Consider the following 24830-nt stretch of genomic DNA (forward strand, 5'->3'; position numbering starts at 1 on the left):
AACTCCTTGCTAACATACCTGGGAAGGCAGCAGATGATGGCCCAGGTCTGGGCCTCTGCCACCATGCAGCTGCTGTAACTATTTTGAGGAATGAACCAGTGGATGGAAGATTCTCTCTTCTTCTCTCTTTCTGCCTTTCAAATAAATAAGTTCATAAAATATGTAGAGAATGGGCTCGGCAGCGTGGCCTAGTGGCTAAGGTCCTTGCCTTGATCCCTATATGTCCGCTGGTTCTAATCCCGGCAGCTCCACTTCCTCTCTGTCTCTCCTCCTCTCAGTATATCTGACTTTGTAATAAAAATAAAATAAATCTAAAAAAAAATATGTAGAGAATGTAATAATTGTGCTTTAATTGTCCTGTTTGCTTCTTGCCTCTGCCTGTGGCAGCTCTTAGTCTTGTCTGTGTTTTACCGTAACAATGTCTGGAACATATGTGTCTCTTTATTTAGTAATATTTCACACCCTACAATTTGAGGTGCATTAAGAAAGGCAGGCTAACTCTATCACTGACATTGCATGAAACCAGTGCCAGCTGGGGCCTGGACTGGGTGTGATAGGAGGGAAAAACGGGCAAGGGAACAGTGCATGAAAAAGGCAATTTTTGTGTTAATTCTGTATTTGTCAAAACTTGCCAAGTTCCTTACTCCATTTTGGACACACTGTTCATTTCTGCCTTTATCTCTCTCTTCTTACTCTTTTTTTCCCTTTGTTCTTTTGTCTGTTGTTTCTTCTGTGATGAAAGAAGAGAAGGAGAGGGGAAACAATCATTGCAATTCCATCTGTTCATCTTGATTCTATAGCAGCAGATTTTGTTCTTAATTTTCATCCCCAGAAAACTACAACAGAAACATACATTTTCAAACATTGTATCGTTCCTCAACAACTGTTTTTATTTGTTTACTTACTCACTTGGAAGTCTGAGTTGGGTCTGGCATGGTGGCATGTCCAGTTAATCCCCCACCGGCAGTGCTACCCATATGGGCACCAGTTCATGTCCAGCTGCTCTACTTCCCATCCAGCTATTGGCTTGGGAAAGCATCAGAGGATGCTGTGGGCCTCTGCACCCATGTGAGAGACCGAAAAGGATCTACTAGTTCCCAGCTTTGGATCAGCTCAGCTCTGACTGTTGCAACCATTTGGCGAATAAACCAGCCAATGGAAAATTGTCTTTCTGCAAAATCTGCCTATCAAATAAAAATAAATAATAGATCTTTAAAAAAGAATGAAGGGGTGCAAGTAGGAGAGAAGAAAGGGAGGAAAGGAGAAAGAGAAAAAGAAAAAGAAGAAGAGAGGCGAAAGGAGGAGTCGAGTTACTCCTCTATGGTGGCATAGCAAGCTAATCCTCTGCCTGCAGCCCTGCCATCCGATATGGGTGCCAGTTTGAGTCTCAGATGCTCCACTTCTGATCCAGCTCTCTATTTATGGCCTGGCAAAGCAGTGATGGGTGAACCAAGTTCTTGGGCCCCTGAACTCACGTGAGAGACCTGGAAGAAATCCAAGCTTCAGACAGGGCCAGCCCTGGACATTTGGGGAATGAGCTAGTGCATTGAGAATCGATCTCTCTCTCTCTCTCTCTCTCTCTCTGTCTCTCTCTCTGTATTCTTTCAAGTAATTACAGAGAAAGAGAGATCCATTCAGTTACTCCCAAGAGAGAGAGGTGGGAACACACACACAGAGAATCTTCCATCCATTCATTCACTCTCCCAGATGGCCACAGAGGTGAACCAGATTAAAGTCATGAACAAGGAGCTTCTTCCGGGTCCTTGATGGGATGACAAGGCCAAGCATCTGGGCCATCTTCCACTGCTCTCCTCAGGTCATTAACAGGAAGCTGGGAAGTGAAGCTCCTGGAATGTGAACTTGCACCCATATGGGATGCCAGTGTCACAGGTGGCAGCTCTCTGTGCTGTGCCACAGTACTGGCCCCAACAGATGTTTTTGGATGTTTCAAATTGCTGTGACAGGACTTAACAATTTTTGCTCCTGTTAATTTCTAACAAATGGGTAAAAACTACACAGAAACTATACTTTTCTCATATTTCAAGAGCAGGAATGTTAAAGGAGAAACTTGAAAAGAAAATTGAAAAAATTTGAAGAGTTAAGGCTTCATTAAGACATATAATATCAATGATTTTTTTCTGAATCTTGTGAAAGCAAAGTAGAATAGTATGTTCCGAATGAAAATTTGATCTGAAATGAGCACAGAACATGCCTATTTTGTGTGAGTGAGTGTGTGTGTGTACACATGCATGAGATAGAGAATGACAGGAAGGAGAGGCGGGAGCACAGGGCCCCATTGGGGATTAGAAAGCATCTTAAGTTACTGTAATTCACTCTTAATGTCTTTACAGATCCAGGTGATTGAGAATGATAGAGCCACCAGAGAAGGACAAGTTTATGCCACCAACACAAGAGGCCAAGTCCCTCCCCTCGTCACCACAGATTGTGTGATACAAGACCAAGGTACTTATTTTCAATGAGATTTTTGATGTGGGGATTTAAAAATTTCTCACCACATTCAAAACCAACTATTATGGGATACAGTTGATGAAGCTGCTGCCAGCAATGTCAGCATCCCATATGGATGCCAATTTATGTCCCTATGGTTCCACTTCCAATTCTGCACCCTGCTAATGGCCTGGGGAAGCAAGGGAAGATGGTCCAAGTGCTTTGGCCCCTGCTATCCACATGAGAGCCCTAGAAGAAGCTTCTGGCTCCTGGCTTTACCACTGTGGCCATCTAGAGAGTAAAGCAGTAGGTAGATCAATTTCTGTCTCACCTCCTCTCTTTCTCCTCTCCATCCTTCGCATTCCTTCTTCTCTCCCTCATTCCCTGTAATTCTGACTTTCAAATGCATAATGAATCCTTTTAAAAAGTAAAGCAACTATTCTGGACCCTCCGTGCAGTTATTACTATTGGGAAATCCCATCGTAACTGATAATATGTAAAAACTAACTTTCCTCTAGTCACTCAAATACTGAGAAAGTGCCGTCAACAGAGTTCTCTCTGTTTGTGGAAGTCTGGAATGCTTTTAGTGATGTATAAGCTTAAGAAAAAGCCTTGGGTGCTGCACTGTGGCATAGTGAGTTAGGCCACTACCTGTAACATCACCATCCTATATGGGTGCCAGCTGTTTCACTTTTGAGCCAGCTCCCTGCTAATGTGACTGGGAAGACACTGGAGGCTGGCCCAAGTGTCCCCTGCACCTTCCTGGAAGGCCTGAAAGAAACTCTGGCCTTCTGGCTTCGGCCTGACGCAGTCCAGGGAGTGAACCAGCATGTGGAAGAGCTCTCTTTTCTCTTGGTTTCTCCCTTTCTGTGTAACACTGACTTTCAAATAAACAAACAAATCTTTTAAAAGTCTTTTTTGTGATGTATAGATTTCAGTTCATGCTCTGCTGTGTTTAATTTATTGACTGTATTAGAAGCCTGGCAGCTTTAACACAGGTAGAGCAGTGGGGAACTGAGCAGTTGAGGCATCAACAGACTTGGTTTGGGCCCAGGGACGTTTTTCAAAGAATTTGATTTCTGGTTTCCCATGTTTAAACTTGAATGACGAGAGGCTGGACCTTTTCATTGTTAATTCTGCCCCGTACCTACTGTCACAGAATCGATCTGTCAAACCTTGTGAAGGTTTCCTCTGGCTGATGATATGCTACTGTATTGTTATAAATTAAATTTATAGTCTAATTGAATTCTGATGTCCAAGATTCTGTGTGTACCATTTAAAGGCTTACACATTCAATTTGAGAAGCAGAACATCAGTGTTTAAACAGGTATTTTGCCTCATCTCAGAGTTGCCGGGCTAGTCAGGTTCGAGCTGGGACAGCCCTGCCTTCAGTCCTTTCTTGGTGCAACACACACAGCTGATCCATACAAAGCAGACAGCACAGCAAGGCAGAAGGGGCATCAGTGGGGAGACTCCAGGCTCCCTTCCTACTGTCTGCACAAGCTCTGCTCCTCCCACCTCCCTAAGCCTCAGTGCCACCCTCTGTAACATGTAAGGATCCAGCCTGTCCTTCATTCAGTGTACAGATCAGAGGTGACTGCTTGCCCTGCGTGCGCCTTTGTGTGTTTAAAGGGCTTGACAAGTGAAAGGTCTGATATAAATTATAGTGATGTGATTGTTATAGATATTATTAATATTTAAAGCAATTCAGACCACCTCTTTTATTATTCTGGAAATAATTTGGTCTTCATTACATACTGAACCAATCCAAATTAGTCAGGTGAGTCATAAATGTTAAGCATTTAAAATGTGGTAGATGATAAATTAGAATTTTTTTTCTGCCATTGTGACCAGCAAGAATGGCCACTGTGTTTCAACCTAATGATGAATGTTACGTAGGTTTTTCATATTTGTTTCTTTAGTATTTTGAATATAAAATGCTGCTTGAGGATGTTTCACCCTACAGAACATTCCTGATCAGCCCTGTGTCCAACCAACTTCTTCCTTTTGAACTTCCTCAGCAATACCAGACTCTCTCTTCTCGTGTCTCTAATTCTCGCTTTGTGCTATTTTCTTTGTCACAGATAAAGGACTGTTTTGTCCCCACATCCCCCTACAAATGTACCTGGTATCTAGAACAATGGTTGTCCAAGAAATATGTGTTGAATGTAATGCTAGGAAGTAAAACTCTCACCCCTTTGCTTCAGAAATTCCTAGTTCGTCTAAACCCAGTTAAAAACCTGTCTCTGAAATCTTTGCACAGTTTCTTCCTTCATAGGACTGCCTGTGTGTCCTGCCCTGTCATGTTATATTTTAGTACAGTTTAAGCTTGTCTCTCCCACTAATCTATGAGCTGTCTGCAAACAGGACACCACTTGTTCATCCACTCATTCCTGCATGCACTCAGAAACTGATTTACTCAGTCTCTATTCTAAACCTGAGATCAGTAATATGCAAAATATACAAATTGAAATTATCATCATGGTTACTATTTGTAAGTGCTGACCATATAACGAGACAGTCTTCAAAGAATTTTATGTGAACTAATTAACTTCATCTACTCTATAACTTTATAAGCACTTGTATCATCCCTACAGACTGGAAAACTGAGGCACAGGACACTTAGGTGGTTTCCTCAAGAGCCTAGCTGGTATGAAGCAGAGCTTGAATTAAGAGGCCTGGTGTTTTGACTTTAGTGCCCGTGTTCTTAGGTACTCACTTCACTGCCCCTGATTATACATGAAAGTTGCTTTATACCCCTTCAAATGTGCAAGTATTGTATACTAATCGAAGAGTTAAAAACAAATTTGAAAAATAAAGGATGCAATTATTTTTTAATGAATGAACAAGAGGTAACTAAATATCAATGCAGTATGATATATATTCAAATAGAAGAAGAAAACACATATTACAGGGCCAACCTGAATGTAAAGTCATTGCGCCTACTGTGCTGAGCCCCGAGTGGAAAGTGTAAGCCAGAGGGGCTGGGAAGGCAGGACAGAAAAGGGCTCTGAATCAGAGGGGATAGAATACGCTGGAGTATAGTGGCAGGGACAGCATGTGTTTGCTACATTTTGAGGCTTAGACATTTTTGTAATTAAATATATGTATATACACATGGATATGTGCATATGCGTGTATCAAAAATTGTTTTTTAGTGTACAATTACCTCAATAGTATTGTACAATGATTTCTGTTGCCCATTTCTCGGATGTTTCTATCATCCTGCACTGAAACTTTTCACCTGTTTGACAACTATTTCCTTCATTTATCCAAAACTCCTAATATCTACTATTCTACTTTGTATCTCCATGAACCTGCCTTCTTTAGGTATCTCTTTTCAGCAGGTTTGTATAAAATCGGTCATTTTGTGTATGGCTTATTTCACTTAGTATTTCAAGGTCTGTCTACCATATGGTGTATGCCAGATTTTCATTTCTTTTGAAGGTTGAATAATATCCCATGGCACATATGCACTCCATATTTTGTTCCTCTGTTCTGCTGAAGGATGTTTGAGTTCTTTCTACCTTTTGTCTCTTGTGAATAACGCTGCTGTGAACATCGAGGCCAGGTGTCTGTGCGAGTCCCTGATGTCAGTACTCCTGGGTGTGTACTTGGAATTGCTGGATATGTTTAGTGCATGGAAAGAGTACAAAGGAAGGAAGAGAAAGAGCAGAAGGGACTAGTGAGGTTTCAGAGATCAAGTCATCACTCACTCTCCGTAGCCTGCAGTCAGCCTGCGGCTTGATGGGACAGCTGCCCTGAACTTGGCCCAGTCTCCCTTTTGAAGCCTTTTATCTGGCCTGGCTTAATTACCTGGTCTGGTAAATCTTCTAGAATCTCAAGACATATTCAGAAAATTATAGACATGAAGAGAATGAAGAGCCAGAGGGGACCTGGAACTTTAGTTGCTCAACTCTGTTACTTTATAGATGTGACAACACTAAGGGAAGTTAAATGACTTGCCCCAGGCCATGCATCTGGGTAGTGTCAGGACCAGTTAAGAAAAGCACTGACTCAGCTGTGCAGCTCTTTTGCCTGTGGCCATAGGATCTGCTTTGAAGGCCTCTTGCTCCTTGGCTGTGTGCTGCTGACCATCTGTTAAGACCCAGGAGCTCATCCTCTGTTCATCACTTTGACTCAGTGGCAGAACCATTGGTTCCGTTATGACAGTTCTTAATCTGTTGGCTCTTCTGTGATGCCACACTGTGGTGCAGTTCACCTATCTTCATCATAGCTCTGGTAAGACTGTTTCTAAGCTCAGGCAGGGTGCTTAGCTTCCTAAATGTCTGGTGAGATAATCTATAGACTATCTTCGATTGGATTATCCTGTAAGGCTTGTTATTCAGTATTGAAAAGAGGTTTGAATCTCAATTCCTGAGGTTACTAAATTATCCACGAGAACTATACCCTTCAAGCTTAATTTAAAAAAAAATAGAGAAAGACCTTGTGTCTTCTGGTTCACACTGCAAATGCTTGCACAAACCCTAGGCTGGACCAGATAAAAGCCAGGAGTCTGGAACTTCAGATGCTCCTTGCACTTGAATGACAGTGACTCAGGTAATTTGGCCATTATCTGCTGCCCCCCTAGGTGTGTTAACAGGAAGCTGGATCAGAAATCCAGAGTGACCAGAACTTGAACTTGTACTCTGTTGTAGGATGAAGGCATCCCAAGCAACAGCTTAACACACTGCTTGCCACATCTGCTTACTGAATGCCCCAATCCCCACTTCTGATTATAGGTTTATAAAAGTGAATTCACAGTTGCTTTTATTCAAACTTCATATTTTTCTGTTCATTATCTTCCCGAAAAGAATGTGTGTTGAGCTCACTCACATGCATATTGTGTGACAGCAGATAAACAAAGACAGCAGGAATTCTATTTCAGTGTATTATTGGTCATTGGTCATTTTTGACTAGTAAAAATGGAGTACAGTGGAAAATTTAAGCGTAAAAATTCTTAATTTGTGGTCTGCTTAACGTCATGGGGCGATGATAACAGATAATAAGGAGAGTTTTTGTCTAAATATGAGTAAACGTTAGTATGAGTTCACACATATTTATAATATTTAATATTTCTTTTTCTTTTATTTCTGCTTCCAAAGCTTCGTGTTTTCTTGATCTTTTAAAGCAATAGACTAGTCTACCTCTCTAATTTTTCCTGTCCTGAGAGGATTGATGATAATCTTCAAATGTTTGTTATCATTTCATCATTCACAATTGGTCTCAAATTTTTGTCCAGCCTTTAAAGCTTTTATGACCTAAACCCAGCTTTTCTGGGATGCTGTGGAAAACTGACAGATTCTTATCCCACTTTTTTCTGCTTAGTAACTCTCTGACCTTTGGAAAGTTTTTTAATCATCTGGTGTCTCAGTTTCCTTCTCAGTAAAATGGAATCATGGGGCACAGGAGGTGGGGGAAGGCAGAGGAGAAATCCCTGAACCTAAGGAACTGTATCATGAAAAAATTAAAAATAAGAAACTTCTGGGCCCGGCGGCATGGCCTAGCGGCTTAAGTCCTCGCCTTGAACGCCCCGGGATCCCATTTGGGCGCCGGTTCTAATCCCGGCAGCTCCACTTCCCATCCAGCTACCTGCTTGTGGCCTGGGAAAGCAGTCGAGGATGGCCCAAAGCTTTGGGACCCTGCACCCGCGTGGGAGACCTGGAAGAGGTTCCAGGTTCCCGGCCGGCTTCAGGTCGGCGCGCACCGGCCCATTGCAGCTCACTTGGGGAGTGAATCATCTGACGGAAGATCTTCCTCTCTGTCTCTCCTCCTCTCTGTATATCTGACTTTGTAATCAAATAAATAAATCTTTAAAAAAAAAAAAAAGAAACTATATACTGTGATGCAAACAGCAAGTATGTTCCTTTTTCAATAGAGACTTAGAGGAGATAAGGACAAATAAATGGTGAATGCAATAGAGGTGTTTTTTTTTTTTTTAAGGAAATCAGGAAAGTTTCAATGCGCTAGAGTTATTGTAGGACCAAAATGAACTTATATACAACAATATCATAACGATGTCCCATACTTTGCCTTGTCGTTGTTAGTGCCACAGTGCCTGTTCCTCTCAGACCCCTGCACGTGCCCCCAAGACTGGATTCAGTCTGTGGTCATGCTAATGTGACATACACAGTACTTTGTTTTGTTTCTATTTGAATTGGCATGATATAAATTCAGAATGCTTTATGTCCAAATCCAAATTACTAGTTTGACCTGAGAAAAGTTAGATCTGGGCATAGTAGATTGGAGGCGAGCAGAGTGGCCTCAGCTTGCTTTCTTCAGTCTACCCTTCTGTTCACTTGAGCCCTCCCTCTGTGCATGATCAAGCAAAGGCTTACACACTTACACTCACACTGCAGTTGCTGTTCAAACCAGGACCCCGAGCTTGCCAGCAAACCACACTCCCAAGTTCTTTCTCTTTTCCACTTTCCTCAGTGACTACCTGGAGTACCTCCTCTCCCCTCTTTTGTTGTAACTGCTCTTACTTGTCCTTTCTGAAAAAAAAAAGAACTTCTCAGGCCTGGCATGGTGGCCTAGCAGTTAAAGTCCTCACCTTGAACGTGCAAAGATCCCATATGGGTGCAGATTCTAGTCCCGGCAGCCCCGCTTCCCATCCAGCTCCCTGCTTGTGGCCTGGGAAAGCATTCGAGGACGGCCCAAAGCCTTAGGACCCTGCACCCGTGTGGGAGAACTGGAAGAAGTTCCTGGTTGCTGGCTTTCGATTGGCGCAGCACCGGCCGTTGCAGTCACTTGGGGAGTGAATCATTGGACAGAAGATCTTCCTCTCTGTCTCTCCTCATCTTGTATATCTGACTTTGCAATAAAAATGAATCAAAAAAAAAAAAAAAGAAGAACTTCTCTTGACCCACCATCCCTACTGTAACATGTCCTCCTGCATTTAGCCATCAGTGCTGCAGTCGAACGTCTTTCTCCCTCGTTATGCGCCACTCAAAAATTACTGCTCAAGAGTTTTCCTCTCTTTATCTTACATGATCACAATTTTTATGTATATAAAACTATTCCCATTTTTTGAATTTTTTTATCTTTAAAATTTAAAATATGTATGATTCTTGATCTGCTTTGTTTATCAACTGTTTCTTTTTTCCCTGCTCAACTCTACAACAAAACTTGAAAGGATTATCGCCAGTTTACTCTTACATTCTCTAAGCCGACTTGCCCCATTGCTTGCCTCTGAAACTCTCTTATGGATTCCCAGCCTTCTACACTAAGATGCTGAAGCCAATGGCCATGCTGATTGGCAGCTCCACTGGCACAGATGACCAAACGTGCCTTTTTCCTTGCTTGGCTTCCTTGTTTCACTGCCAGGACTCCAAATTTTCCTTCTTTGCATTCTCAGTCCTTGAACTACCTGCTTTCTCTTCCTCTGACCTCTTTATGTTGAAGACCTTCAAAGTTTGGCCCTTGGTTTTCTTCTCTTTTCTGGATCCAATTATTCCATTGGTGGTTTTAACTCAGTTTCATGACTTCAGATGCCATCTATAAGGATACTTTCAGAGGTTCATGGAAATAAAAGATAAGTGTATTTTAATGGGAAAATAGAAGTTCTGAAATCATTTCATTTATATTTCATGAAAACCATTTTCTTTGGGTTTTTAAGTGTTCCTCAGATATGCTAAGAAATTCCAGATGTATCCCTCCAGTGCAGACATGTCCAAATTCACATATCCTGTTGTCTCTGCAGCGTTGCTGTTTGCATAACAGAGGTCCCAGATTGGATATGTTCTCCACCCACACATTTCTTTAGAACCCTCTCTCTTCCTGCTGTCTTTCCTTTTTCAGCTGATGGCCACTTAAAAATGTTTTTAGTTCCTAAGTCCAAAGACCTTAGCGTCTTCCTTTGATTTTCTCCTCTCTCTCACACATCTCATGTCTTCACACTTCAGACATTATGCATGTCAATAAATAGGTCGCTGCACCTATACAAAGTACATCCTATGTACATATATCAAAATGCATCCAGAACCTGGCTGCTTCCCAGTATCTACTGATCTCAAACTGGTCCATGCCACCACCATTTCCCACCCAGTTTACTGCAGCAACCTCCTCTTGGGCTTCCCTGTTCCACCCTTTGATATTGTAGCTCTTTCTGAAAACCTGTTAATATTGTGACTCTCCTATAATCAAAACTCCCGGCAGTGGCTGCCCATTTCATGTGGAGTAAGAACCAGGTGGCCTCTTGTGGTCAGTCTCCAGAGACTGGCTTATCTAACCACTGCTACTTTTCCATGACAGTCACCCAGGCCTCTAGCTGTTTCTCTCCTAAGGTCTGTCCCTCCCCAAAATGTGTGCTTGGGCATATACCTTGCTGCCTTTGAATCTTTGCTCAAGTTTTTCCCTTCTTAATACAGCCCACCTTGTATGTCATGTTGTAATCTGCTTCCCATTAAGACAATATACTTTTCTCATTGTACTTCTCTTCTAAAATCCAATGTATTCCATTCATGTGTGAGGTGTACTTTTTTGTTGTTTGTATGCTCAGCGAGAATATATGCTCTACAAGCAAGGGTGCCTGAAAGTAGTAGAATGCAATAAGCTGTGTTTGATTATTGTCTTTTAATAATATATGATACTTTCATTTCAAAATTTATCCAAGACAGGTTATTCTGATGATTAAAAAAAAAATTCTTCAGGCCGTGAATATTGTCTGAGTATTAATATATGCCATACAATAAAGATATTTGATCAGGATACCCAACACAGTTTAAAATATATTAGAGTGTATTTTTTAAAAGCTCATTTCTATTCTAAGTAAGATTTTCATTTATATCTTTTTCCAAATTTAAAAAAGGCAATTAAATAGGATCATATGGCAAGGTATCACTTACATTGAAATGGTCTGTAAATACTTGCTATGCATGAGCCAGTGTTGATACAAAAGGATGAAAAAATGATTGTAATCATAAAGTTTTATTTTTTCATATTGTGCAACTTTATCTTTCATTAAATCTATTAAAATCCTGCTTATGGGAAATCAGTAGTAATTAAAGTATTTCTTATATAGCATTGGTTGGAATTCAGTGCTTTATTATATAAGAGATTGCAGTGTTCATAGAATGCAGATTGTAGACTTTTACAATACTGCTGGTTTTTTGTTTTTGTTTTTAGAGACCATGAATAAAGTCTTACAAGTAACACATCACCTAGAGGTACCTCTGTAAATATCTCATAGTGGGTAGTTTCTCTAAGCACATTTTAATTGTATACTTCAATTATTTCAGGCAATGCTAGCCCTCGATACATCCGTTGCACCACATACTGTTTCCCATGCACGTCAGATATGGCCAAGCAAGCTCAGATTCCATTAGCTGCTGTCATCAAACCTTTTGCCACAATTCCTCCAAATGAGGTAAGAATAATAAATCCTCACAGTTTGTCATGTTAACAATTTGAAAATTCATCATTTTGAGAAAATATTCTGTATTATAAACAGGAAACAGCCATACTTATTTAATGCATTTAATTCATTAGGACACTAGCTTTACAAGCTATATTTTTTGGTATCCTTGACTGAGTCACTGTTTCACCATTATAACAATGTGTATGTAAAAAATGTAGAATGTCAGAGTGACAGATCTTACGACCTATTGGAAGGCCCTTCCTCCCCAGTTCAGCAGTCTAGCATTTTCATGGGCCCTAATTTTTGATACATCTACTTTCATGTGATCATGAACTCCTACTAAAAGAATAAAAAGTGTGTGGTAGATAAATCTGGTTGTATGTATTTGGAAAAATGTGTCCAATGTATGGCTAAATGGGGCACTGTTAGTGGATATCTGTCAGGACTCAGAAGTCTACGTTTGCTGCTGCCATTCCTTCTAGTGCTTCTGAGTGATGGACACGGGGACGTATACAGGGACAGTGACAGTACAGGGCACGGTAAATGGGAGATGAAGAGCTGTGTTGTATGCTGAGCTTTGGTCATATCCCATCATGGTGTTCCAGTAAGCCAGGCTGAGCCAAGGCTTCCTCTTGCTACACTGATAGGTCAAAACCTCAGTTTCCTCTCCCAGAATAAACCTGCCTTGGATCTGCTGAGGAAAGCCGTACTACTGTCTACCTAGGACACGCCTGAGAAAGAAGCAGAGCATCTACAGGAGAGAACAAGCCTGTCCTTTATTTTCAGGTTGGCTGTGCCAACTGGCATTGGTGGAAGGGAGCTGCGATTATTGGGGCTGACTTTTATCAACTGAGGGAAAGTACAAAGAGTGTTGTGGAAATTGAGCACCAGACACTCAATAGCCACTCGTAGAAAGGACATAGCCTTTGTTTTACTCTGGAGTTCACTAGCCTGGATGCCTCCGTAATGGCAGGCGTCCAATTGTTCCTCTGCCTCCATATTTTGTAGAGCAATTGCATGAGCTGATGTTAGCACTAGAGGTGGGGGTAAGCAAGCAGTAATACAGAGTTAAATTCACAGCTTTTAGTTTATGGGCTGTTAGAATCCCAGGACTTTCCGAGTTGTCAGAGCCAGCATTTCCTTATCTCCTGTCTTTTCCTCGGTGTGCTTGTCTTTACCTGACTTTGCTAATCCTGTGAAACTGCTGTGTTACTATGTGACTGCTGTGTCCTGCACATGAACTTGATTTTTACCCACATGCACACCAGTTGCTACTTGAGGATGTGGCACGAGGTGTGGAGTGATGGCCACCAGGTGGCTTTCATCCCCTTTAAGGCCTCCAGTCACCACACTGTGCCACCGTATATAGTGAAATGCTGCCATCTCTTCTTTTGTCCTTTTAAGAGTTATTTATTTGAAAGGTAGAGGTACAAACACAGACTAATCTTCCATCTTTTGGTTCACTCTTTTTGTTTTGTTTTGTTTAATTTTTAATTTTTCATGACACAGTTCCTTAGGCTCAGAGAGTTTCCCTTTCATCCCCCCCCCACTGTTTTCTACTCTATTATAACAATAGTATAGTCCTTCAACACAGTCACAAGTCCATCATTCTGCAATTTAGATGTGTCCTGACATTATAGGTATAGAGTGTAATATAAAGTCCAGCATTCTAGTGTCAAGAAATATTTAACCGCTTCATTATTATTGAATCTTTTACTCAGAAGTAGAGACGCATACTGCGATGTATCTCTACATCATAGTACACTTATCTGGCTCACTATTCAGATGACCACAACAGTAGAGGCTGGGCCAGCTGAAGCTAGGAGAGCTAGAGCTACATCCAGGTCTCCCACTTGGGTAGTAGGCCACAGATACTTGGCCCATCTTCCATTATTTTCCAGTTGCGTTAGCAGGGATTTGAATAGGATGTAGAACAACCAAGATTTAAAATGCCGCTCATATGGAATTCCAGTTTGCAGGCAGTGACTTAATTTGCTATGCCCCTTCAGCCCCACCATCTCTGCCTTGGTGAGCGTAGTGAACTGGATTAGAGCTTGTCCTGAAGAGGCTTTGAACTATTTTCAAAAATCACCTTTATGTGTAGTGTGATTTCATTTTTCTACATCAAAAAATGCATTTAGGGCCCCGCGCAGTAACCTAACAGATAAAATCCTCACCTAAAACGCTCTAGGATCCCAAATGGGCGCTGGTTCTGATCCCAGCAGGCCCACTTCCCATCCAGATCCCTGCCTGTGGCCTGGGAAAGCAGTTGAGGACCGCCCAAAGCCTTGGGACCCTGCACCTGTTGGGGAGACTTGGAGGAACCTCCGGGCTCCTGACTTCAGATTGGCTCAGCTACAACCATTATGGTCACTTGGGGAGTGAATCATTGGACGGAAGACCTTTTCTGTCTCTCCTCCTCTCTGTATATCTGACTTTGCAATGTAAGTAAATCTTTAAAACTGTAAATATATTCAAATTTGTTTATGTTTAAGTTTGATCTTTTCTGGTGGTTTCTGAGATGTAATATAGTGCTCCTAAATGCCTCTTCAAGTTACTGTACTTAGTAAGTAAGAATGAGATAGACCAGTATGTATTGACAAAATTTCTGCTGTAGCAATAAGTATGTGCATTTTAAAGAATAGTTTAGGGGCTAGTGCTAACATCTGATATGGATACTGGTTCTCCTTCTAGCTGCTCCATTTCCAATCCAGCTTCCTGATAATACGCCTGGGAAAGAGGGCCCAAGTGCTGGGGATGCTGTGCTCATATGAGACCAGGAAAAAGACTTTTGTTCCCAACTTTGGGCCAGCCCAGCTTTTGCTGTTGCAGCTATTGGGGAGCGAACCAGTGGATGGAAAATTTATCTCTCCCTCTCTCCCTCTCTCCCTTTCTCTCTCTTTCTCTCTCCTTTTCTCTCTGTAACTCTACATTTCAAATAAACAAACATTAAAAAAAAAAAAGAGGAGCTTTACTAGAAGTACTGCTTAGCTGTTTTTAACATTTTATTATGAAAAGCTTTTTAAATTTATTTTTATTGGAAAATCAGATATACAGAGAGGAGGAGAGACAGAGAGGAAGATCTTCCATCCATTGGTTCATTCTCTAAGCAGCCACAATGGCCAGAGCTGCTCCGATCTAAAGCCAGGAGCCTGGAACCTCCTCTTGGTCTCCCACATGGGTGCAGGGTCCCAAGACTTTGGGCTGTCCTTGACTGTTTTCCCAGGCCACAAGTAGGGAGCTCAATGGGAAGCAGGGCCACTAGGATACAAACTGGCACCCATATGGGATCCTGGCGCGTGCAAGGTGAGGACTTCAGCTGTTAGGCTACCATGCCAGGTCCTATGAAAAAGTTTTAATCATACAGAACATTGAAGAAAATGTTATAGTGAACATTTGCATACATCTCTTGTTTGTCCTGTATAAATTCATTTTTTTTTCAAATATGTTTCAAAGAAAATTGAAGACATCACCGCACTTCACTGGATTTTCACTAGATGGGACACTCACATCCCAAATTGCAGTGTCGGTGTTCAGTTCTCAGCTCCCATTCCTGATTCAATTTCCTGCCAGTGCAGATCTTAGGAGGAAGCTGGTGATGGCTCAGGTAGTTGGATCCCAGGCACCCACACTGGCGGCTTGGATGCAGTTCCTGACTCCCAGCTTCCAGCTGACCCAGACCTGGTTGTTAGGGGGTTTGGGAAATGAACCATAGGATGAGAGCCTGCATGTGTGTAACCTAAACTTCTATAGAAATAAGGAACACTCTGTAGTTAATCTTGAAAGTTATCTGCCAACTCCTACCTGTTTGCACAAGGTCACTCTCCTGACAATCACTCTTCTGACTTTCTTCTATAATGGCTTGGTCTTACCTATAGTAAGACTTAGAATCATAGATCATGTAGTACTCTTGTGTACAGGTTCTCTCATTCCGTATGTTTTAGAAAGCTATCATTTTATTGAATTCAGTAATAATCTGTGTTTTTATTGCTACAAGTATTTCATTGCATGATCATATCAGTTTGCTTATGTAATCTTTTATTGATGAACATATGAGCTGTTTTCCCTTTTTGTCTATTATAAATAAAGTTGCCATTTGCATTCTTACGTAAGTCTTTCCATGGCCTTTTTTTTTCCCCTTGGGTCAACACTTGTGGATAGGGTACTTAGTCATATGATATGTATTTTGCTAGTTTTAGAAGAAACTGCCAGGCCATTTTCCAAAGTGAGTATACCATTTCATAATCCTTCAGTGTCTCCACGTTCTCTTCAGCAGTTTATTTCATTGACTTTTTACTTGTAGTGATTATGAAAAGTATGTAGTTTCATGCATGTGTTATGTATTTTACTTAGGTTATTATGCTTAGAAAAAATTTTTAATTCAAAAGGAACTCTATGGCTAACACTTAGATGCATGCCACCTGTCATTAGTAAGTATTCCTGTGGGCACATTTGTTCATACTTGTTTTTTAGAGAAATATTCCTGGTTGCAAACAAGTCTCCTTTAATGAACCCATTTTCTTTCCTCCTGTCTTCTCCAGGGGCAAACGGGATAATGAGTTTTGATGTGTATTTTCCCTCTATGTGTTGTTATATGTCCCGCTTGTATACGAACATCCATAACAAAGGACAGTTTCATTTTCATTTTTTAAAGAGCTAGTTACTTAAAATGAATAAAACATAACATCTGGAAGATGAAAAGTTCGTTTCTCTGCCTTTTGGCTAAGATCAAGTGTGTATACAGTGAAAAATAGATCCTTTCCAATTTTTACCACCTCCGCCTCTCAGACAGCCCTTACCTGTCCTTTGGAATTTCTTCTAAAACAAAACAAGCAGATACCAGCATTGAAGGTCCATCTTTAAGTAATGAACCTGTAAAGGATGGTATAACATACATACTGCACTTCCCATTTCTTTTATCAGTTAATTCCCTGGCAATCATTCCATGTTGCTGAATACAGAGCCACCTCAATTTTCAAGAACATGTGTGGAAAATAACATTTCCAGAAGAGAAATGTTATTGTAACTGTACAGGCAGATTTTAAGCATGTGGATATTTAAATGAATCCAACAATTGAGAAAGTCTATGACCACCAAGTGACGGGGAGAACCTGTGGCACAGCTTCCCCTCACGGGTGGGATTGCTGCAAATGTGAATTCTCCTTCACCCCTGGGCTATCTGAATCAACAATAAACTTGGTTTTGCTTTTTTTTTTTTTCCATGATCAGGAGAAGATAAATCTGCAGCATCTATAACATAACAGTATATTGCAGGTAGCAGTGCTGTTGACTGTCAGTATTGTGGGTACATGGAATGTGTGCCCCTAAACAGCTTGTGGTTCACCTTGTTGGTGGCAAAAAGTTTGCATAGTTCCTGCTGTGCACTAGCAACAGCTCCTGCCTCCCTCCTTAGGAAAAAGCTGACCAGAACAGTCAGAACTCAGTAGTTGTTCACACCCGGAATCACACTCTGGACGCTTCTCACAATTGCCATTAGTATCACCAGTGACATTTCTCGATGTTAATAGTTAGTCCAAGCCTTCCCACCCCCAAATGGATGCACACATTCTGTACACAGACAGAGAGTGGGCTTTGTCTTGTCCAGTGTGGATTGTTGTCATCAAATACTACCTCCCCACCAGCAAGGAATTTTCCTTCGGGAAGATGTTGTGCTGCATTTTAGTCTCTGTTTCCTGAAGTACTAAACACAAGGCTAGAGTGGTAGCTTACGTATGGAATCTGATTTGGGGAAAAACTATATATAAGAAAATAACATGCTAATTTTTTTTCACATTCTAATTTTTAAAATGTTTCTGTAAGGTAGTAATGCCCTTAAGCTTTGCATGCTGACCAGGTAAACATAGTTTGAACATGTTGTTCTCTGTATTCATATTCTTTTCTATGGAATGCCTTCCCTCTTTCCTTAGATCTTCAAGAATAAGATAGAGTTACTCTCAATCTGCTGTATTTAAGGATTACAGTCCCTTAAGTTGCAGTACTTCCTGGGTTGAATAAAGACATTCTTTGTTGAAAGAAGCAGTTTTATTTGTTGAGATAGTCTGAGAGGACAGCGGAAAGTGTTGTAAAGCAACAGGAAGAAACTTCCAAAGGATGTGCTCTCAAAACATTCTTCTACAAGCAGCGTTTAACTGGACCAAACTTGGAGAACCATTGGCATGAGGCAGACGTTTGCTGTACTATACCAGCCAACCAGCAGCATCTGTGTCCTGCCAAGTGCTTGCACCTTAGGAGCTGCCTCTTGTGACTTCCGTGACAGCTGTCTAGAGTGTATTTTTTTCCTACCACATAAGCAAGGAACATTTTCATTGCCTTTCTTGTTTTCAGATAGCTAATTCTGGAATTAGGACTTGAGCATAAAGTCTTCTCTCTTCTCTCGTTATACTCTCACTCCCCACCACAGTAAATATCTGTAGAAGTTGCTACCAGGATTCAGCCTGGTCATTGCAGCCATCTGGGGAGTAAAACAGTGGATGAAAGATGTCTCTTTCTCTCTCTCTCTGACTTTCAAATAAATTAGTAAATCTTTTAAAAAATTTAAAAAAACAGCCTGGTACGATGACCTAGTGGCTGAATCCTTGCCTTGCATGCCCAAGATCCCATATTGGCACCGGTTCGTGTCCCAAATGTTCCACTTCCCATCCAGCTCTCTGCTTGTGGCCTGGGAAAGCAGTCTAGGATGGCCCAAAGCCTTGGGACCCTGCACCTGCATGGGAGACCCAGAAGAAGTTCCTGGCTTCGGATTGGGCTCAGCTCTGGCCATTGCAGTTACTTGGGGAGTGAATCAGCAGAGGGAAGATTTTTCTGGCTGTCCTCACTATAAATCTGCCTTTCTTTTTTTTAAATTATTTTTAATAATCTTACTTAGTTGATTAGGGTACAAAGGATCAAGGGCTACAGGGTGAAAGAGGGTAATACCATTGTTTACACACTAATACTATCATTTTTGCCTATATCTGGGGTTAGGGGAGTAACAAAGGGAAAAGCCCCACCCAACCTCCCACCCATCACAGATTCCAAACGGGAGGCGCGTTCCGAGGGTCCTGCTCAGTTTTGTCAGTTCATCAGTTCTGGATTGCTGCCAATCTCACAGTTCCAATCGCAATGAAACCTATTCAGAGTCCACTGGCTGACAGTCTCTTCATGGTTGGGGTTCTAAGATCAGCAGTTCAGTTGGAGGGATCTCCAAAAAAATTTCATCTGAGATGATCCCAGACCTGATTCGTGCGCGAGTTTGCTAGTACAGACTCCAACACCGTCTGTCACACCAATCAGCTTATGCACATGCTGGTCGTTGCAATTGCTGGGTCAGTTCTGTTTCCAGCCCTGTCTTCCTCATGGACCAACAGGTGTTGTAGTCCAGTTCGATCCTGTCCACTTCATACTCGGTCCTCACGCAAACCAGTTGGAGCTGCAGCCTAGTTTGGGCGACTCCTGATAACCCCCACCAGTTCTGCCCCCTACCCTGGTTCCCATGATTGCCAGTATGTACCGCAGGCTTGTCCAGTCTGTCCCACATCCCATTTAGCTCTGGCACATGTCAATGGGCATTGAAGCCTAGTTCAACCCAACCAACCTACTGTCTAGCCCATACACCTACTGGCAGGTGCCTTTCTGTCTAGCCATCCCTGCCCCTGTCCTGGTTTTCGTGCTGTCCAGTGGGAGTGGTAACCCCGAGGGAGGTGCCCACTATTTTCCTTCTAGGCCATACCCACACCCAGATTATGCACTCTCCAGGTGGTTCTGGCATTTGACTTCACAGAATTAGCTCCCAGTGCCAGCTTCTGCCAGCTAATGCTGTGGCCAAGCCCAACCAACCCTCACCCACTCTAATTTTTGCTTGCACCAGTTGAACAGTCAGCCCACCGTAGCCCTTCCCTTATCTAGCTCACATGAGGCCTGCAGGTGCTACAGCCCTGCCTAGTCTGATCTGCCCCCATCCCAACTCACGCTTTCCAATGGAAGTAGTTGTCCAGCAGGGGAGCCCACATTCCCCTGCCGGCTTTGCCTCCTCCCCCTGATTATCACATGTGCTGTTTGGGTGCTGCAACCGCATCTGGTACGGCTTACCTCACCTTGGCATTCCGTAATGTGCACTGACTGGTATGTGTTGCAACCGAACCTGGCTCAACCCGCACTCTGTCTGGTGCTCAGATTCACCAGCAGGTGATGTGAACAGGTTCAGCCTGGTCTGCCTCCAACCCATGCCATGTGCATGCCAGTGGGATCATTTCCATTGCCTGTTCTGGGCTGTTTCCTATTGTGCTTCTTGCGCTTACCTGCAGGGACAGTGTCCTGCCAGCGAAGCTGTCCAGGCTCCTCCACCAGAAACTCTCCCAGTGCCAGATTTTGCGCATACCAGTGGGTCCATGAGCCAGCCCTACTCTGTTCACCTCCTGTCCTAGCAAGAACAGTGGCTTTGCCTGACTAGCGTTCAACCCAATCTGGTTCTTGCTGTTGGTTGTTTCAGCCCAGCCACGGCTCTTCCATACCCCCATACAACTCACACATGGTTCAGTAAGGGCTGAGACCTAGCCTAGTCTGTCACACGTCTACCCTGGTCCTCCAGAGCACCAGATGGTGTTGGAGTCTGGACCAGCTTGGTGCTTCCAGTCCCAGTCCACATTTGTGCCAAATGAGATTACAACCGTATCCTGATCAGAACGCAGCCCCAATTCAGCCCATGCACTCCTTGCTGGGAAACTCAACCCAACTAGGGTGTCCCCTTAGCTCCCCAGCTGGGCCTATTCCCAGCCTTAGATCACTTGCAGGCCAGTGATTGCTCTGACTCAGCTTGGCAGAGCCCCTCACTTCTCCTGGCCCCTTAGATGCTGTGGCTTAGCGTCCCTGTCTCATGCAGATCAGTAGGTGCAAGGACCTACTTGGCATGACCTGTGCTCCAACCTGATTTCTGTTGTTTCTTGTGAGTTAAGGTTTGTTCAGCCCTGCCCGTTCTGCCCCCTTCCAGTGGCACCCCGGCCCACCCCACATCCTGTTTTAGGATGCACATTCAGGTGGTGCTGCCTTGACCTGCCCTGACTGTTGTGGGTTTCTTTACCTGTGAGTGATGGCAGGTGGCATGGTCACACCTAGCTTAGTCCATCGCAACCCCAGCTTGCGAGCTAACCAGGGGGACTTGTATTTCCACAGGGTTGGGCCCACACAACCCCACAGAGTCTACCCCCAGACCAAGTTCTCTCGCATGCTGAATGGTGTCTTGACCCTGGCAAATGTGACCAATCCACCACTCCACCACCCAGTTGGGTGATGGTACCTAACACTGCCAAAGAGGCCCCCATCCATAGCTTTGGTGTGGGCTGGTGTGTGGTGATCAGTGATGTTCTATGCTAACAGCCCATCTCTGGATTCCTAATTGGGCTGGTGAATCTGTCTAACCCAAATTGTCTTCTGGATACTTTCCTTCAAACCACCAGGTCTCAGTCCCCATGCATGCCTGAAACTTTCATGACCCTGTCACTGGGAATCACCCAAAATTCACTTCTCACCTACATTAAAACTAGCCTTAGTCATGGGTGTCCCCAGGTAGCAACTACATATCTTAAAAACCCCAGAGTTCGCTGCCAGGCGGCCAGCAGGCAAAGCCTGGCACCACTTGGTGCACTGGCCACCCTGGGGGAAGCCGAGGACTCATTCACTGCCTTCTGGCAGTGTCTTTGGCATGAGTCCCCAGCATTGGGTCCAGCCCGGCAGGGCACCCCCCCTACAATCGCCACACTGCAGGGAGCTGCAGTTGCCCCCAACCCCAAGGCCTGCACCCCTCACAAATCTGCCTTTCAATAAAAATAAATAAATCTTTTAAAAGAATTAAAATAGCAAAAAGAAGCCCAGCTAATTTTACACCAAAGTTGTTTGCTCTAAGTCACCATGGTGCTACTTCTCTCTCCCTCCTTTCCCTCCCTCTCTCTCTCTGTCCATCTCCCTTTCCTTCTGCCTCTCTTTTTTAGCCTCATATTCCCAATATCCAAATACCTCTCTGAAATCTCCCATGGGAAACCCTATAGAAACCTCACACTTAGCATGCGTAAAAGTTAATTTCTAATTTCTGTTTCACAGATCTGTTATTATTCCACATATCAATAAATAGCACTATCATTTATCAGATTGCTTAAGCCAGAAATGAAATTTGAAACAAATATCATTAAGTAATAGAAGATGAGGGACATACTGATCTTGGATCTTTATAACCTGTAATCAGAAAAATAAAATTTTCTTATTTGAAGACAAATGGATTACAGGAAAACTTTTATTCTGTGCATTAGTTTTTCTCTTTAATAAATTACTTTTAACTTAGTAAAACATCAAGATTTTATTACTTGTTTGACTAACCATTGGTATTATTATTGTAATTTTTAAAAGCTTTCTGCTTTCTGGACCATATCCTGACTTGACATCTACGAAAAGGACTTATTTGGTACAGGTTTGGGGGTGTGTTCAGGAGGCAGTTCCATTGTTTGACAGAACCTTCTTATACTCGCCACTGTGTTAGCAACGGCCTATAAAAATAAACCTGACCCAAGCGGTTATCATCAGGGAATGTTCCCTGTCAGCAGCTACTCCTGAGATGTATGATATTTCCAAAGGCGTATCTGTGTCGTTGTTTAACATTGCTTGCTCCTTACCATTAATCTTTTTTTTTCAATATTTTAAGTGAAACCCATTGCCACATTCAATATAATTACAGTGTGAAAAGTTATTGGTGATGTTGTGTTCTTTGTGTTGTTAAATTGTGTATGTTCAAGATTTTTTTCCGTGCTATTTCTTTTCATTTTGTTTCTCTGAAACAGGGCATCTTTCCATTTTGGACAAGTACGCAAATCTAATTACAAATGCAGTTAAGTAATTAAACCTGTAACACAAATGGTAAAAGCTTTTCCTCCATCTGTGACTAGATTCCAGAGTATCTGTGTATATTTTTAGGGTACAAGCAGATATAATAGTCAAAATAATTTCCTTTCTCATTGAGTTAGCAAGGATAAAGATTTACTCAAGTCTTTGAATTTTATTTGCATTTTCATCTTTCATTTACTTTGTGCTAGGACATGAGCCAGACTTTAGGCCACAAGCAGGGAGCTGGATGGGAAGTGGAGCTGCCGGGATTAGAACCAGCACCCATATGGGGTCCCAGCAAGGACCCCAGCTGCTAGGCCATGGCGCCGGGCCCAAATATGAAGTATTAATACAACTCATTCTTATATAGCCTAAAATTGTTCTGTGGTACTTGGGTTCAGAGAAAGTTCTGCCTGAGATAGGACATAATAGAGAAAAGCCATTTGTCTTTTACTAAAATACTGTTTAAATTAATTCTTCTTGATGGTTATTCACATTCTGCTAGATTCGTTAGATATGAAAACAATAGCATTGGAAGGAAAAAAGGAGTGGATATCATACAGCTGATTAGTACAGTTGAGAAAAAAGCAAATGATTGTTAGAGAATAAACCCAGCACCCATACATTACAAGAGGGCAGGACGTGACATCCATTACCTGTGGAAAGAATTGCTGGTCATACATTTAACTTTGCAGCCAATCTTGCTTACTTGAGTTGACATAGTTTTGGCAGAGTTTGTACTGTTGTTTAATCCTTCAAAGAAAAAAATGCTGCCTCCCTGTAGTAATTTATGTCAGGGTGACTGTGTTCAATGTCTCTATTAGGAAAATCGCAACTTGTGAAACATTACCACTCTTACAGGTGAAGAAGCTCTTGGATTCTGGGGCTATAGCTAGTCAGTGAGCCATGGAGAAGCAAGACAGTTTCCATGTTCTTTCAACTCCATTGGCTTGCAAATGCCCTTGTGGAGGTTTTATTTGATTAAATACATAAAATAACATTCCTTTCTTCTCGTTGGCTAAAGTTTTAAAAATGCAGCTTTTGCTCTGGCAAGCTTCTAAGTTCTCTCAAAACGTCCACCCTAGACTTCCCTCTGGTAGTCTTTGACTTGAAACTGTTGTTTAGTACTTCATGAAGGCCAAGACCATCCAGAATTCTGCAGGGGGCTGGGTGTACAATGGAGACCTTAGCTGAATGAAGGACCTTTTCCACAGTGTAGACATTTAGGGAACAAAGAGAAACCAGATCAGAATGGTGGCTCATTCCTAGGTAGTTTAGGCCCCTACATTAATATTTTTAGCACAGTGAGTCTTAATTGTTCTTTGGCAGCAGTCTTAAGTCTATTAATAAACATGTTGCTAATAAAATAAAAGTGTTTGTCCTCCTTTGACTATTCTGTTTCGTACTTTTAAATGACTGCAAATTTAGAATCCTGTTCACCTCTTACCTGAGATAAAGAAGAAAAGTCACTGAAGAGAGTTTTGCTGTGGTTTTTGCCAGGTCATCAGCGCTGTGTGAGCAACAACTTATTTCATTCCATCACATATTGAGAGAGGTTCTATTTCATTATAGAGGACAGAACAGTGGAGCAATTAGGAAGGTTTTTTTTTTTAATCAAGGTATTTTAGGAAGCAGTAAATACTGACTTTGTTCTGAACACAATAGGAAGTAGCCAAGTGGTTGAACACTGGATTAGGAGTTAAGACATGATTTCAGGTCTCTACTGTTCCTTGTGTTGTGACTCATACCTCCATCTCAAGAGGAAGAAAACTGGCTCTGACAGTCCTATAAATCTGGAAGGCTACTCATATCTGTCTGAATTTTTTTCTCATCTTTACTGGATATCCAGTGTAATGTACTATTTGATAATGAGATCATTGATCTTACTTGAAATTTCTATGAACACATTAGGTACCCCAACCCATGTTATACTATCAGTGGATTTAGTACTATATTTCTAATTTTAATAGAATACATGATTTGAGATTGTATTTTAATATATAAAATACAGTTATTTCTTTTTTTTGTATATCAATTTTCCTGATCAATTTTATTGTGCTACCATTCATTGTCAATCTGTCACATTCCATGTAACTCACTAGCTGTGAATGCAAATATTAGTTTCACATACACCCTTCAAATTTTGCTCTTTTATTAT

General features: G+C 42.0%; 1 protein-coding gene across 4 annotated transcripts in view; it reads left to right on the top strand.

Annotated features, from left to right (window-relative positions):
* The window catches only part of SEC24D (SEC24 homolog D, COPII coat complex component), a 123885-nt gene that overhangs the window by 27480 nt on the left and 71575 nt on the right, over window positions 1-24830 (top strand). For all 4 annotated transcript variants that reach the window (XM_058666913.1, XM_058666914.1, XM_058666915.1 and 1 more), the window contains exons 7-8: window positions 2352-2463; window positions 11688-11815. In XM_058666913.1, the coding sequence (XP_058522896.1) occupies window positions 2352-2463; window positions 11688-11815 (240 nt within the window). The remainder of the gene's footprint in view (window positions 1-2351; window positions 2464-11687; window positions 11816-24830) is intronic.

This window comes from Ochotona princeps, chromosome 7 (genome assembly GCF_030435755.1).
Source record: "Ochotona princeps isolate mOchPri1 chromosome 7, mOchPri1.hap1, whole genome shotgun sequence".
Taxonomy (NCBI): Eukaryota; Metazoa; Chordata; class Mammalia; order Lagomorpha; family Ochotonidae; genus Ochotona; species Ochotona princeps.